Raw genomic sequence first — 14,230 nt, 5'->3', positions numbered from 1 at the left:
GTCCCCTTTAATACTCCATCATGCAATACAAGTGTACACTTGTTTGGAATGTTGCCCCTTACGCATAGCTTACAATGTTCAAACATCTACAGCTTTTCTACCTTTGACAAATAGTTTTATTTGATTTTTTTGTGATTTGAGAAGCCATTTCAAATAATCCCAAAATCTTAAACTCATCCAGGACAAAACAGCAAGTCAGGACAAGATATGTTGGCCACCCAAAATTGAAATCCCATCCAGTTTTATGTCAATAGTTTGTACTTGTTCAGCAGCATATTTTTTATTTATTTACTCAGTAAGTTACCCTTACACCCTTCTCAGTTCTTATTTCATAGAACACCTTATAGCAGCACACTCATAGAAAAAGGAACATAATGGTATGTGGACAATTTTATGCGAATACCCAAATAAATAATAATGTTTAGTCTAATCTAAACAGACGCATTTTACAACCTTAATATTTTGCCTCTACAATTACACTGAATGGGTGGCGATTTACAACAGATTTCTGAAGCCGCTTGCACATCAATTGCCAAATCATCAATCTGACAAACTGTACATTGCCCACGTATGTCCTCTACAAAACACATATATATAAAGTGGTCTAATGGTCCACTACATAGCTGATTCAAATAATCAAAGCTTGATGGTGAGTTGGTCATTTGAATCAGCTGTGTAGTGCCAGGGCAAAAACAAAAACGTGCACCCAGGGGGGCCCCAGGACTGAGTTTGGGAAAGTCCATTATCAAATCAAATTTTATTGGTCACATACAAGTGTTTAGCAGATGTTATTGCGGGTGTAGTGAAATGCTTGTGAAAAAAGAGTATGCGTTATAGGCCATGGCTACGATAAAGCGTCATTGCCCCATCTAGTGGTTTAAAAACACACAAGGAAGTCCCAAAATGTTCAGTGTGCTGTTCAGGGTAATCTCTTTCACCACCCGACTCTCTCTCTGTCGAACCAGTAGCAACTGAGCCTGTGGAAGAGGTTATGTTCAGGGAAATTTTAGATGTTTTAGTGCAGCATATAGTCTCTCCCCAGGACATTCGGTGTCCCCCAGGTCTCTATGCCCAAGCAGGGTAAATCCAGGGTGCAAATGCCCCTGGGAAACCCCACACTGCAGGAGCTGTTTAACAGATGACAGGGCTGCTGGACTGGGGCTCTCATCTGAAACAGAGAAGCGAAACCCATTGGCACCAATGCCTTACACATTGTAATGACTTGGAGATGAAAAGTCCAATATTGTGTTTCTTACTGTTGAAGTTGCCCATGAGGGCAATGCCCAAAGAGTCACGGTTATTGTCCTTGGTATGTGCACCCACAACACTCCAGCCTCGGCCCTCATACACTGTGCCATCTCCCCCAATAAGAAAGCTGCAAATGCAAGAAAACAGTTATTTGCATATAGTATTATCCTGACACAATGAATGATATAAAACACCAAGAAAGGAGAGGTCACTCACTTGTATCCAATGTCATCAAAGTTCCTATCCTGCATATGCATTGTCTGTATGTGGATGAGCTGGTCCATACATTCTCGGATGCCCCCGCAGTGCAACAGTGCAGTGTGGTGTATGACAACTCTTTGAGCAGGACACTTAAGGGTCTCCCGGCATCGAGGGGCTACTGCTCCCCACTGTTCCCGAGTAACCACCTCTACTGAAATGCATGCATATGGTTAACAAACCACAGTAAATCTGTGGTGGTCCATATCCAAACTATAGACCTAACAATTCACTTTCGTTTACCCATTCATAACAAAGTATCATTCCTAGATCTCAAAGCATTATCAGAAATCTTAATCATTACCTTTCGATAGAACTCATAGGTACTTCCTTACCATTGACTCTTAAATCCATGTATTATACTATCCAGACTTGCTTTTGATTTAGTCGCTTGAGGCCATTGAAAAGAGGCAGTTTCCTTGACGTTTCTTAGAACAAGTTGTTAACACATTGTTAAAGGGGGCGTGTACTGTTTCTCCAGCGGGTTATTACATGTTTTGCGTACTTTCCTTTCACGTGCATGCCAATCACATTAGTCATGCGTTTCTCAATGACACTGTAACTCTGTGGGTCTAAAAACAACGGAAAAATACACACATTGGGAAATACACTGCAGTGGCCAAACAGGTAGGCCTAGAAAAAAAAGGGAAGTCGAAGCCACACCACTAAAGAGGAACATTTCATATTCCCAGTTATAAAACACAATACTTTTTTTAACCATCTCTATTTCAGCTCTTTTGGGATGGCAAGCATTGCAACAGAGATTGGTTCACAGGATCGTGTAACCATGGTAATTCAGGAAATATTTAATATATACAGTGTCAATATATACAACAGTGAAATCAGAAGCATTAAACAAAAGTTGTATTTTTTTATTTTTCCCTGTTCAAAAAAATAATAATTAGACAAATACCTGAAAAAAGTACTAGAGCTAATACATTATTAACACTATGTCCCAACAGTTAGGTGTTCCTCCACAACAAGGTAATACATGGGATTTAAGTGGTCCATACAAATCATAGCAGTTCCACGACGTACACGCCAACAAGGTGATGAAGAACTAACACAAAAAGTTAGTATTCCTGTTAATAAAGTTTCTGATTTGGCAGAGTATTTTAGACCCACATAACGATCAGTCATTCTGATTTAAGCCACAGTGAACCAGTGAGACACAGTAGCCTGTTGGGTGACAGCAGATGCTGTGGATGCATATATCTGACCTCTTCTTCACTCCGTCCAGCGGTGTCCACAGTGAGGGGCCGTGCAGACATAGTACAGCCTCATGGCATCCTACATAGAAAATAAAGCAGTTACTTTCATATATACCACATATTAATGTATCCATATGGCTCAGTGGACTCTAGTATTTCTATATTTGGCAAACTCTTTGGGGACATGGAATGTTCTATAATGAAAAAATAGCAACGCACCTCAGCCTTCATACTGTGGGACTGGAAAAACACTGCCTCCTTGTGACCGCACCTGAAAAGAGAGAAAAGGGATCAATGTTAGATTTATTTGGAAGTTATTTTGAATTGATAGAGGTGTTTGTGAATTGAAATAGTGTGGAGAAATTGCCTGATTTCAGAGAGCTAAAGGAGGAAGATAGAGAGAGTGTTTGTTCGAGTGTGTGTGAGTGTTGGCCACTCTCACTTTGGGCAGGGGTGATCCTCTGTCCGGGGAAGCGTTGGATCCTGGGACACATCTGCAATTATCTGCGTCAGCTCACTGAGGAGAGAAGAGAGAAGAGACAGAGAGAGAAGAGAAAGGGGTGAGAAAGATAAGACAAATGACTTAATTTCCCATGACAGATGTATATTTCAGTGTCTGAGAATAAGTGGTGGAAAATAGGGATCACTTACTCAACTTCGTGGGTGATCTTGTTGACATAGATGCAGCTGTTGTCTGCTTCTTGTTGATAGTCACAGTTCCTGCACTGTTGAGATACACAGCAGAGTGTATCTCAAAAATGGCTACTACATTCATGCATTTACTTGTTTCAACAATTGAATGCTCAAACACTTCCAAACCAATAAAGGCAGTGCATGAAACTAGCTAACTACTGTAAGCCATTTGCAGTGGGTATATGAATGTCATCACACTTACTGCATAGAGCAGGATTCGATTCTCCTTGTCTTCTTTGGGATACAACATGTTGTTGCTAAAACAGAATGAAACAATGTTGTTATAACATTCTAGCTAGTGTTAAGATAATGGGCTTAATGACAACCCAGAGATGGCGCTAGTGGGGGCACCTATCTAGGATAGCTAAACAGGTGCATTATGATTGTCTGATTAGGATGTCGTGACAGGTAACACCTGAGTAAAGGATTATGCTTGCATCTCATCTAACTCTCCGACGAGAGTTATTCACATATTAACATGGGGTCAGAGAAATGAACCCAAAGCCAAGCGCTACGGAAAAGAGGATAAGGTATGAGGACAATATAATCGCTGTCGGATAAACGCAAACAAGTGGATCAAATGAGTGAGGAAGGAGAGCCTGCAATGTCTCTCAGTCAAATTCCGGTGCCTAGCGACATGGACAAGAAAGGTGATTTGTATCAAAACTGGTTATTTTTCCATGGTCAGTGGGAGAAATATGAAATCGCTACGGGCTTAGATTAAAAAAGACCCGCATCAGAGTAGCAATACTGCTTAGTATAGGCTGGACACCTGAAATGTTGTAACAATGCTTTTTTCTGATAACTAACTCATTGCATCTGCCGTGGAGCCCAGTTTCATAATATTACCATATGTCCCAGCTGCTTTCCGTAGTTTTGAAGTAATCACAAAAAAACAGGCCTTATTTAGGGCATTTTTCACCCTGCCAGCTCCTATTAGTTCTATTGAGCACCGTGGCACCAACTCGCCTTCCAAATGTTCTATTCCCAGCTTAATGTTGTACTTCACAATTCCTGCTTTGCTATTGTTGGCAATGAGATCTGCCCACGTTGCTGGTAGTTAAAATGTAATTAACAACAAATTACTCATGGAACTCTGAGGTCTTCCCATTGTTTACTATAGGGAAATAGGTATATCTGTCTATTTGGCCAAATATCTGACAATGTATATATTTAGATTTTTTCCCCAATTTGGAACCATTTTAAAACATGATAATCTCCTCTGTCTAATTATGTAAGGCTGGGTAGCTTACTCAGTTGTCATCAAACGCTAGCCTCGAAATACCATTTGCCCTTGGAACGCTGAGCCCCCCCCCATTGTTTTCCCATGGAGAGGCATGCTGGTCTATTTCGCCAAATAACTCGCAATGTGTATATTTAGATTTTTTCAAGTCGGGCACAATTTTAATCAGGATAATCTCTTCTTTCTAATTACATAAGGTTGGACAGCGTACTCTGCTGTCATCGATCGCTAGACCAGAAATAGTCAAAAGTTGCAATTTTTCCCTACTTCAACGTTATGCAGACAAATACACTTGTCACTATCGAGGTTTACGAATTCTAAGCGTCACTCCAGTCAAAACAGGCTATGTGAATGTCCGATTCCATTCATTTGCTATGGGCTTGCGCTAGTGTTCCAGTTTAGCCAACGTTCTGTCATTTTTCAGCATTGGGTGTATTTTGACTCGTTCTATTTTCCAGCCTACTTGGAAGAGTGCCATATGCTTCAGCGTCACCTATATCTGTGGGAAGAGGCCAGAAATTGTTCAAAAAAAACCTTTGACGTTTTACAAAGACATTTTGAACTCACTCGTAATGTGAATTATGAAATATTCATTTTTTTTTAACACGAACAAACTCAAGCAGAGACGCCTGGTCTATGTTGTGAGACTGAGTCAATTGTCTAGATTCATGTGATTTCAAGTCAATGAGACGAAATGATCAGACAGACTTGTGATTGACCGTAAAGATAATAGTGAGACGAAATGATCAGACAGACTTGTGATTGACCGTAAAGATAATAGTAAGAGCAAGTATGCTGCGCGAACCACAATTTACGCTGACTAAAGCCACGTATCTATGCAGAGCAAGCACAATTCTTTACTCAGGTATTACAGGTCACGACATACTAATCAGATAACGTTACTCATTATGCACCCGTTTATCTATCCTAGATACTACAGGTGCCCCACTATCTCTGGGTTGGCATTATACCCATTATTTTCATATATAACACGTTAATTACCTCGAGAACTTAATACCATTTTAGACTATCCTGGTACCGTCAGAGAGAATAAGGATTGCGACTCAATTTCATAGCTACTAATAGTATTTAGCTAGCAGCTAGCTAGCTACAGTAACGTTATACACTTTCAAAGTGAACTTCTTTATAACCATCCGCTCTTACCATTCTTGACAAAATCGAATCCCAACGAATCCTGGTTCATATGTACCACCCTCTATATCCATTTGAAATGGTTTACAAATAAAAATTAACGAAATAATGAATAACTCAGAATTTCTGGCTAGCTATGTTGTTGTCTCCCGCTTCCACGATGAAAACAAGACGCACGCGCACAAAATGTTAGAGAATTCGATGGCAGTTTATTAGTTGCAGCGCCACCTGCTGTGGAGGACTAAATGACACCCAACATGCGTGTGTCGTTCCGTGTTTATTATTATCATAATATAAAAAATGCGTTGTTCTTAACCGATAAAATGCATTATCAATTGAATTACACCACTGAGGAGTTGAACACAAGTAAATTGGCACTAAATAAATACATACCAGGACACCCTCTTAGTATGCAATTAAGTTATTATGCCAAAAGAAACCCAACAAACACAGTGTCATTGTCTTCAGTAGCAAAAATGTCATGTCTTGTAGGTCCCCACAGATGAACCCAAACCTGGTCTCCTTCAGTGAGCTCAATCACACTACCAATGCTGACTACCTGGCAACACTTGTTTGGCAGGCTGGTGTGGTATGCTGAGACAACCCGCTGCCCATTCTTTAAGATACTACACTGGGTGCGGCCGTAGGTGGACATATGCAATGTGAAGTGGTACAAGCCAGCCAGCGGGCAGTTGAATTTCCCTGTATGAGTAGTATAGCCATCTCCCTCATTGACCAGGACGTTGGCAAACTTCAGGATACTGCTGTGAGTTGGGTAGCTGTCACAAATGTTTAGTTTGGCTGTGAAGGCTACAATCTTTCCTAGAATGGAAGAATGAACAGATAGAGAGGGAGAGAGAGAGATCAGTCCAGGCCTAGGCCATTTGATACATGCTCAAAGATTTGCCAATAAGATGTGTACAAATTCTTCCTTTTCACAGAAATTATGAAAATACAGATGCCATAAGATATATGTGAAATGCACATATTGTGTCAACTTTACAACAGTATACAAAAGAGTTTGAATGCCTACTTGGTTTGGGACTCACTGGGCCACCCTCTGTTGAATCAGGATTGGTGTGTTTGGGTTCTGTGTTCCAGAATACAATAGAGTTGTTTAGCTCTGTTTCACCGTAAAGGTTTGTCAGTGACATTCATCATATGTCATTTACAAGTGCATTGGACTATTGCATACATACAGAGATCTAGAATCTATTGTAAAAAATATACAGAGTGCCTTCAGAAAGTATTCAGACCCCTTGACTTTTTGCATATTTTGTTACATTACAGCCATATTCTAAAATGTATTAAATAAATGTTAAAAAATCCTCAGCAATCTACACACAATACCTCATAATGATCAAGTGAAAACAGTTTTTTTGACATTTTTTCTCATTTATAAAAATAAAATAAAGAAATACCTATTTACATAAGTATTCAGACACTTTGCTATGAGACTCAAAATTGAGCTCAAGTGCATCCAGTTTCCATCGATCCTCCTTGATATGTTTCTACAACTTGATTGGAGTCTGCCTGTGGTAAATTGAATAGATTGGACATGATTTGGAAAGGCGCACACCTGTCTATATAAGGCCTCACAGTTGACAGTGCATATCAGAGCAAAGAACAAGCCATGAGGTCGAAGGAATTGTCCATAGAGCTCAGAGACAGGATTGTGTCGAGGCACAGATCTGGGGAAGGGTACCAAAAGATTTCTGCAGCATTGAAGGTCCCAAAGAACACGGTGGCCTCCATCATTCTTAAATGGAGTTTGGAACCACCAAGACTCTTCCTAGAGCTGTCCGCCTGGCCAAACTGAGCAATCTGGGGAAAAGGGCCTTGGTCAGTGAGGTGACCAAGAACCTGATGGTCACTCTGTGGAGATGGGAGAAACCTTCCAGAAGGACAACCATCTCTGCAGCACTCCACCAATCAGGCCTTTATGGTAGAGTGGCAAGACGGAAGTCACTCCTCAGTAAAAGGCACATGACAGCCCGCTTGGAATTTGCCAAAAGGCACATAAAGAAACAAACCATGAGAAACAAGATTCTCTGGTTTGATGAAACCAGGCTTGAACTCTTTGGCCTGAATGCCAAGCGTCACGTCTGGAGGAAACCTGACACCATCCCTACGTTGAAGCATGGTGGTGGCAGCATCATGCTGTAGGGATGTTTTTCAGCGGCAGGGAGTGGGAGACTAGTCAGGATTGTGGCAAAGATGAACGGAGCAAAGTACAGAGAGATCCTTGATGAAAACCTGCTCCAGAGTGCTAAAGATCTCAGACTGGGACAAATGTTCACCTTTCAACAAGACAACGACCTTAAGCACACAGCCAAGACAACGCAAGAGTGGCTTTGGGACAAGTCTCTGAATGTCCTTGAGTGGCCCAGCCAGAGTCCGGACTTGAACCTGATCGAACATCTCTGGAGAGACCTGAAAATAGCTGTGCAGCAACGCTCCCCATCCAACCTGACAGCTTGAGAGGATCTGCAGAGAAGAATGGGAGAAACTCCCCAAATACAGGTGTGCAAAGCTTGTAGCATCATACCCAAGAAAACTCGAGGCTGTAATTGCTGCCAAAGGTGCTTCAACAAAGTACTGAGTAAAGGGTCTGAATACTTATGTAAATGTCGCATTTCTGTTGATTTTAATAAATTAGCAAACATTTCTAAAAACCTGTTTTTGCTTTGTCATTATGGGGTATTGTGTGTAGATTGATGAGGGAAAAAATATGTATATCTTTTTTTATTTTTAGAACAAGGCTGTAACCTAACAAAATGTGTTAAGTCAAGGAATCTGAATACTTTCTGAAGGCACTGTATATGCATTTCACATCATAGGCCTCTTAAAATATAACTATGTAGGTGAACAGGATACATGACATTTACAAAGATTATTTTCCCAACCAACCCGTATTTCATTAGAAATAGGTATTTAGGTCACTATTGTGTGAATGTTATTACCAGGCTTAAGGTTTCCATTATTGTCTCCACGGCCAGGTTCAAAATCCATGACTATGTACAACTACAGCTGATGAGTTTACTTCTGTAGAAATGGAGTATAGGCATATTAATTGTTGTTGTGTTAGTTAATTAATGCATGTGAATTAAATATGACTAACTTTTGTTTAAAAAATATGTCTGCATTATGAATGTAAATTTGGAAAGAAATCTCATCACATTAAATCTATTTTTAATGTATACAACAATAGTTCGTTTTACCTGTGAACGTCTTGCAGAGGTGATGTTCTAAATATTCGGACTGGTTTGACTACTTGGCTGCTTGCAAACAGACATGTAAAGGCGGTGCTAGTTTCCAAGGTGTGCAAGATGTAAGCAGAATGAAAGCTAGAATAAAACTACAAAGTTTTGAGATGATTCGCGTCAATTCCAAATTGAGAAGAGGAGAATGTGGTGTGTTTGAAAACTGGACAGTTGTAACAACTTTATGCAATCACAACGAGTAAAATAAACAGGAGTTGAACTTTTGAAAAATGGTGTATCGTCAAGCAGGTGGAGCACAACGTCATCACCAACATTCTTGAGGTTCTTTTCAGCACTCTAATAACAATAACAGAATTGTTGTAACATGCTGACCACACTGCTCGCTTCATGTGCGCAAGCGTTACAAAATAAATGTACACATACAAGTTATTCAATCATTGCACCCACACTGCTCACGCGCATCAACAAGCATCTGCTAGCCAGGGGCCTGTTGCACAAAAGTAGAATTAAGACATCCGGGATAAATGACTCAGCTGAGCTCAATGAAGCCAAAACATGTGCGTCCAGGCTTAATTGGTTGCACAAAGACCAAGCCAGGATGAGCAGACACGGATTCATTAAGCCAGGTGAAACCAATCCTGGATAGGTGCGCGCTCACGGCTCACTCAAATAGACACCGCCACAGATCACAGATTAACTGATTTACCATGGCAACTAGAGCCGCGTACTTTTCCCCGTCGGAAGCACAAATCCTCATGGAGGCATACGAGGAGGTAAAAGATATAATTAAGAAGAAAGGCAACACCGCCACAGTGATAAAGCAAAGAGAAAAAGCGTGGCAAAGTATTGCAGACCGCCTGAATGCGTAAGTAGTGCACAATTACACACTCACCGCTCCGCTGAAACATCACAATTACAATTCAAATATTTAATTCACATCTCCAAAAATGCAGTTGTACTGTAATTATGAAACGGTTAAATTTTTAATTGAAATGCACTGCAGATATGAGTGAAATTGTGTAAAGTAACTCCATCACACTGTATAAAGTCATGATAAATTTTTTGATATTTTTACTGAAAACAAGACAAAAATACCAAGTAATTTTTTGCAGTGTGACTCCATTAAATGTGTGTGTGTGTGTGTGTGTGTGTGTGTGTGTGTAGATTAAACATGAACGGGCCAAAACGGACATGGCAGCAGGTCAAAATCAAATACAAGAACATTCTGCAGAATGGTATGGTCCCTGACTAATATTTAACAAAGCACAAGCATATATTGTACCCAGAAGGTGCCTGCTCACACATTGTCTGTACTGTTTTAGCAGTGAAAAAGAATACCCACAGACAAGGCACGGGTGGTGGGTCACCAAAGGCTGACCTTACCCCAGCAGAGGACATGGCCGTGGAGCTAAATAAAGGCAGGCCCGTCTTCAGAGGGGATCCCTGGGGGGAAAGAGACGAGCATAGGTTCCTCCCAAGATGCCACCCGCTTCATTCAAGGTATGTCCTTCCATCTCTACATGGGATACAACCACATTCATATTGAATCAATTTGGACTGTCTGACTTTGGTTTACCTATTGCCTTGCAGTGTCTGGCAGCACTGTGTTCCTGTAAGAGCCACCAGCACAAGCACCAGACGATGCTGATCCAGTGAGTACTCCATCAAAGGCATACTGTAGGCCTGGCATGTCTTGTCTACTAGCTTCAATATGAATCCGATTAAATGTGATAGGGTGAAGGCCCCAGTGCAGCAGCAACAGCACATGATGGAGACGATGATGAGGAGGAGACCATCTCTCTGGATTCCAGAAGGCATGAGGTATCATGTTAAGACTGTGAAAGTACTATTTACTCTACAATGGTGAGGAGTCCTCATCAAAATCAAAAAATCTAATTTCTTTTACAGGACCCAGATGCTATACAGTGGGAAAACCAGCCTGGCAACATAGTGCGTATTAATAAAAGGACACCACATCCTGCCAAATTCCAGCTGCGCTAATTGTATTGTGTTCACAGAGCTCACAAGCTATCAGAAAGTTGTATGGCAACCACCTCCGGCGCCAAATAGAACTGGCAGACATAGACATTCAGTACAAGAAGAAAAAGATGGAAAATCTTGCACTGGAGTCCGAAATAAAAAAGAGGACAATTAGGAAACTGGACCTTGAAATAAAAAAAACTTGAGAGGGAGGTGAGATATGCCTTCAATGTACACTGTATGCTAACTGTAACACAAATGTATTAATCATTATTTTTCTTTCCTCCCCCAGCTCCAAGAAGATGACACAGCTCAAAATAAAAATTAGGTATATTCTCGTAAAGTCAAGTGAGCCATGACATATGAGCTCTTATTGTGAGCACACAGGACGGTGGCATCTTTCTAAGGTTTTTTTTATTTTCCCAGCAATCAGTACAACCAAGTCATCGTTATAAGGCATCGCCCTCTTTTGCCCACCCCCCCAGCACCAGGTGTGGCCACTAGCCTATATGAAGGCCCAAAATTGTGTGTTCCTTTCTGCTCTGACAATGGCATGCCCATTCGTGCGAGATGTGGTGGATGAAGAAGCACTTGTGCTGAGGAGAGCCTTCAGGCGAGAAAGGGTCTTCAGGGACCGGTTGGACCCACTGGCCTTCCCTGATGACCATCTATATGAAAGATACAGGTTTTCTGCAGATGGCATCAGGTATCTATGCAGACTACTGGGTCCCAGGATTAAGCACCGCACTGCACGGAGCCATGCACTGAGTGTGGAGCAAATGGTTTGTGTGGCCTTGCGCTTTTTTGCTAGTGGAGCCTTCCTGTACTCAGTGGGGGATGCAGAACAGCTGAACAAGGCCACAATTTGCCGCACAATAAGGAGTGTGTGTCTGGCTATCAAAGCATTAGCAGATGTCTTCATCTCCTTCCCTGGCCACAGAAGACTCTGTGACATCAAAGAGGAGTTCTATAGGATTGCAGGTAAGAGGATCTACAAATTACAGGACAACTGTTAACACATAGTAGGATACTCATTACTTTGTGTGACAGGTTTCCCCAATGTCATTGGTGCAGTGGACTGCACACACATAAGGATAAAAGCCCCCTCAGGTGCCCATGAGGCTGATTTTGTGAATAGGAAATCCTTTCACAGCATTAATGTTCAGGTGAACATAACTTTTTGATATTGTCCATTGACGAACACTCTGCATTGCCAGTGATGTGCATTGATTGGTGTAATATTCCTCATCTTATGATTTCAGATGGTCTGCAATGCTGACTATGTGATCAGCAATGTTGTGGCAAAATGGCCTGGCTGCAGTCCATGACTCCAGAATCTTTCGGGCCTCTGAAATCTATCAGTGCCTATCACAAGGTAAGCCACACAACCCCTATTTATAACCATCATGGCTGTGTCAAGAATATCACTGTGTTTATGAGGTAGTAATGATGAGATTTTGTGTTGACAGGTGAATTCTCTGGTGTGTTGCTGGGAGACAGGGGGTATGGCTGCCAGCCTTTTCTCCTGACACCTTTCACAGACCCCCAGGAAGCACAGCAGGCCTACAACCATGCCCATGCCAGGACCAGGGCCAGAGTTGAAATGACCTTTGGCCTCCTGAAGGCACGCTTTCACTGCCTTCACAAATTAAGGGTCAGCCCTGTTAGGGCATGTGATATTACTGTGGCTTGTGCTGTCCTCCACAATGTGGCCTGCCTGAGGAAGGAGAGGGCCCCCAGAGTGCCACCAGCCATGGACTGGGACAATCCGGCAATCTTCCCTGATGACGACAGTGGTCGGCTGCTGAGGGACCAATATGTGTTGAATTATTTTAGTTAGTATGTGTGCTTTCAATTTTGGTTAAATATGTCCTGCGGTGGCAGAGGAATTTGGGTTTTTTTGGGTTCGTTTTTTGACGAATTTGGCCTCTTATGATGTTTGTGCGGTATACTGTGTGTAATACAAGGCTGCAGGGAGGCTACTGCATCCATTCATTTGTCTGTTCAGTTGATGTGTATGGATTTGTCCTGCATTTATTTTAGTGTGCAGACATGCAGGGTGTGTTATATACAGACCTTTGAATGTGTATGTATCATTTTGTATAATATGCTTGGATTCTGTGCTTTCCATCTTGTAGAGTCACTGTGACTTCAGTTTCGAAAGGAGCTGATGGTTTACCTGCTTTGTTTTGTCCTTATTCAATAAAGGAACATAATGTTACACATTGTGTTTTTATATTCATATGGAATGTGTATTTGTTTATATGACAGAGTACTAGGGCCACACTGAAGAAAAAGGATAAAGTCATAAATTTATGAGGCTGGTTCTTTCTGCAGAAAAGCTACATATTGTTTTTACAGTTTTGATACTTATGACAATGTGATACTTAATATTCTGGCACATCAGCATGTCTTTGTTTATGAAACCATACTGAAGTACAATTTCACGAAATGCCCCACATCTGTCATTTTAACAACTGTCCTCCTTTAAAACAACTGGTTACAATATTATGACTTGTGTTTTTTTCCCCTCTGTGGCCCTAATATTCTATCATTTTATATATAGCCTTATAGTCTATGGGAAACTGTAAATTATCTAATGATAGCAACATCATCTAAAAATCATTTTTTATCCAAAATCATTGAAATTAATGATCACAAACGTTTAAATAATAACAGTGGGTCTAGTTATATGTGATAACAATGTATAGTGAGCAGTGAAATAACTATTGGTTTCCATTTGTGGTGACTGCTGACTGACATTAGGGATGAGATTAAATAGATCCTGGAATTTAGCCTGGTCTGGAGCAGGCTAGCTCCACAGAATAAATCTCCATGGTAATTTATACCATAACATATCCTCCTGCCCCCTATCCATCTTTAGTGCAACCGGATTACGGATCAATTGAGCCAGGATCACCAAGATATCCTGGCTTAATCCCTTATCCTAGTTTTGTGCAACAGGCCCCAGGTGCTAAAATATAACTTTGTTCAAATTGTGACCCTTGATGCGCTGCAAGTCCCGCCTCTCCCATCTCCTCATTGGTTTTTAGGAGCATGATTGATTGAAAAGATGAACTAGGGTCCACACTCCAGTCGGTATTTTTTTTTTTTTTTTTTAAATTTAACCTTTATTTAACCAGGGAGGCAAATTGAGAACACGTTCTCATTTACAATTGCGACCTGGCCAAGATAAAGCAAAGCAGTTCGACACATACAAC

At 41.1% G+C, this 14,230-nt stretch overlaps 2 protein-coding genes and 1 long non-coding RNA gene across 10 annotated transcripts; 1 reads left to right on the top strand and 2 right to left on the bottom strand.

Moving 5' to 3' along the window:
* Positions 1–93: 93 nt before the first annotated feature.
* pglyrp5 (peptidoglycan recognition protein 5) lies at positions 94–1,997 on the bottom strand. Of its 4 annotated transcripts, none has more exons than XM_071360510.1 (4): positions 1,842–1,997; positions 1,465–1,657; positions 1,257–1,375; positions 94–1,168 (listed from the first exon to the last, which is right to left on the bottom strand). In XM_071360510.1, the coding sequence occupies exons 1-4, from the start codon at positions 1,858–1,860 to the stop codon at positions 996–998; spliced, it is 504 nt and encodes a 167-aa protein (XP_071216611.1). In that variant the 5' UTR covers positions 1,861–1,997; the 3' UTR covers positions 94–995. The 4 variants fall into 4 exon arrangements, with proteins under 4 accessions (XP_071216611.1, XP_071216609.1, XP_071216612.1 ...); XM_071360508.1 differs by having other exon boundaries at positions 1,465–1,660; positions 1,842–1,990; XM_071360511.1 differs by having other exon boundaries at positions 1,465–1,660; positions 1,811–1,909.
* A 366-nt stretch (positions 1,998–2,363) lies between these two features.
* On the bottom strand, positions 2,364–6,318 carry polr2i (RNA polymerase II subunit I). The gene is made up of 6 exons (XM_071360513.1): positions 5,818–6,318; positions 3,613–3,667; positions 3,369–3,442; positions 3,160–3,234; positions 2,937–2,988; positions 2,364–2,796 (listed from the first exon to the last, which is right to left on the bottom strand). Exons 1-6 carry the CDS (start codon positions 5,877–5,879, stop codon positions 2,734–2,736), a joined length of 381 nt encoding a protein of 126 aa, XP_071216614.1. The 5' UTR covers positions 5,880–6,318; the 3' UTR covers positions 2,364–2,733.
* Positions 6,319–9,526: 3,208 nt separating this feature from the next.
* LOC139549759 (uncharacterized) lies at positions 9,527–13,251 on the top strand. Of its 5 annotated transcripts, XR_011669929.1 has the most exons (8): positions 9,527–10,529; positions 10,620–10,681; positions 10,764–10,850; positions 10,938–10,979; positions 11,048–11,222; positions 11,302–11,337; positions 11,436–12,384; positions 12,479–13,251. It is a non-coding gene; the product is annotated as an uncharacterized lncRNA (long non-coding RNA). The 5 variants fall into 5 exon arrangements; XR_011669928.1 differs by having other exon boundaries at positions 9,527–10,264; positions 10,352–10,529; positions 10,764–11,222; XR_011669926.1 differs by having other exon boundaries at positions 9,528–10,529; positions 10,938–11,222.
* The last annotated feature ends 979 nt before the right edge of the window (positions 13,252–14,230 follow it).

Source organism: Salvelinus alpinus, chromosome 22 (assembly GCF_045679555.1).
Source record: "Salvelinus alpinus chromosome 22, SLU_Salpinus.1, whole genome shotgun sequence".
Taxonomy (NCBI): Eukaryota; Metazoa; Chordata; class Actinopteri; order Salmoniformes; family Salmonidae; genus Salvelinus; species Salvelinus alpinus.
Note: the sequence above shows the minus strand (reverse complement) of the source record. Positions and strands in the feature narration are given on the sequence as shown.

What these genes read in the sequence shown, in the direction of transcription:
- pglyrp5 (XM_071360508.1), bottom strand. An exon ending in TTTGATGACATTGGATACAA is followed by an intron (nt 1,376 to 1,464) that starts GTGAGTGACCTC and finishes TTGCATTTGCAG; the next exon opens with CTTTCTTATTGGGGGAGATG. An exon ending in CCTCATGGGCAACTTCAACA is followed by an intron (nt 1,169 to 1,256) that starts GTAAGAAACACA and finishes TCTCTGTTTCAG; the next exon opens with ATGAGAGCCCCAGTCCAGCA.
- polr2i (XM_071360513.1), bottom strand. Translation starts at nt 5,879, where the DNA reads ATGGATATAGAGGGTGGTACATATGAACCAGGATTCGTTGGGATTCGA. An exon ending in AAGATCACCCACGAAGTTGA is followed by an intron (nt 3,235 to 3,368) that starts GTAAGTGATCCC and finishes TTCTCTCCTCAG; the next exon opens with TGAGCTGACGCAGATAATTG. An exon ending in CCCACAGTATGAAGGCTGAG is followed by an intron (nt 2,797 to 2,936) that starts GTGCGTTGCTAT and finishes TTTTCTATGTAG; the next exon opens with GATGCCATGAGGCTGTACTA.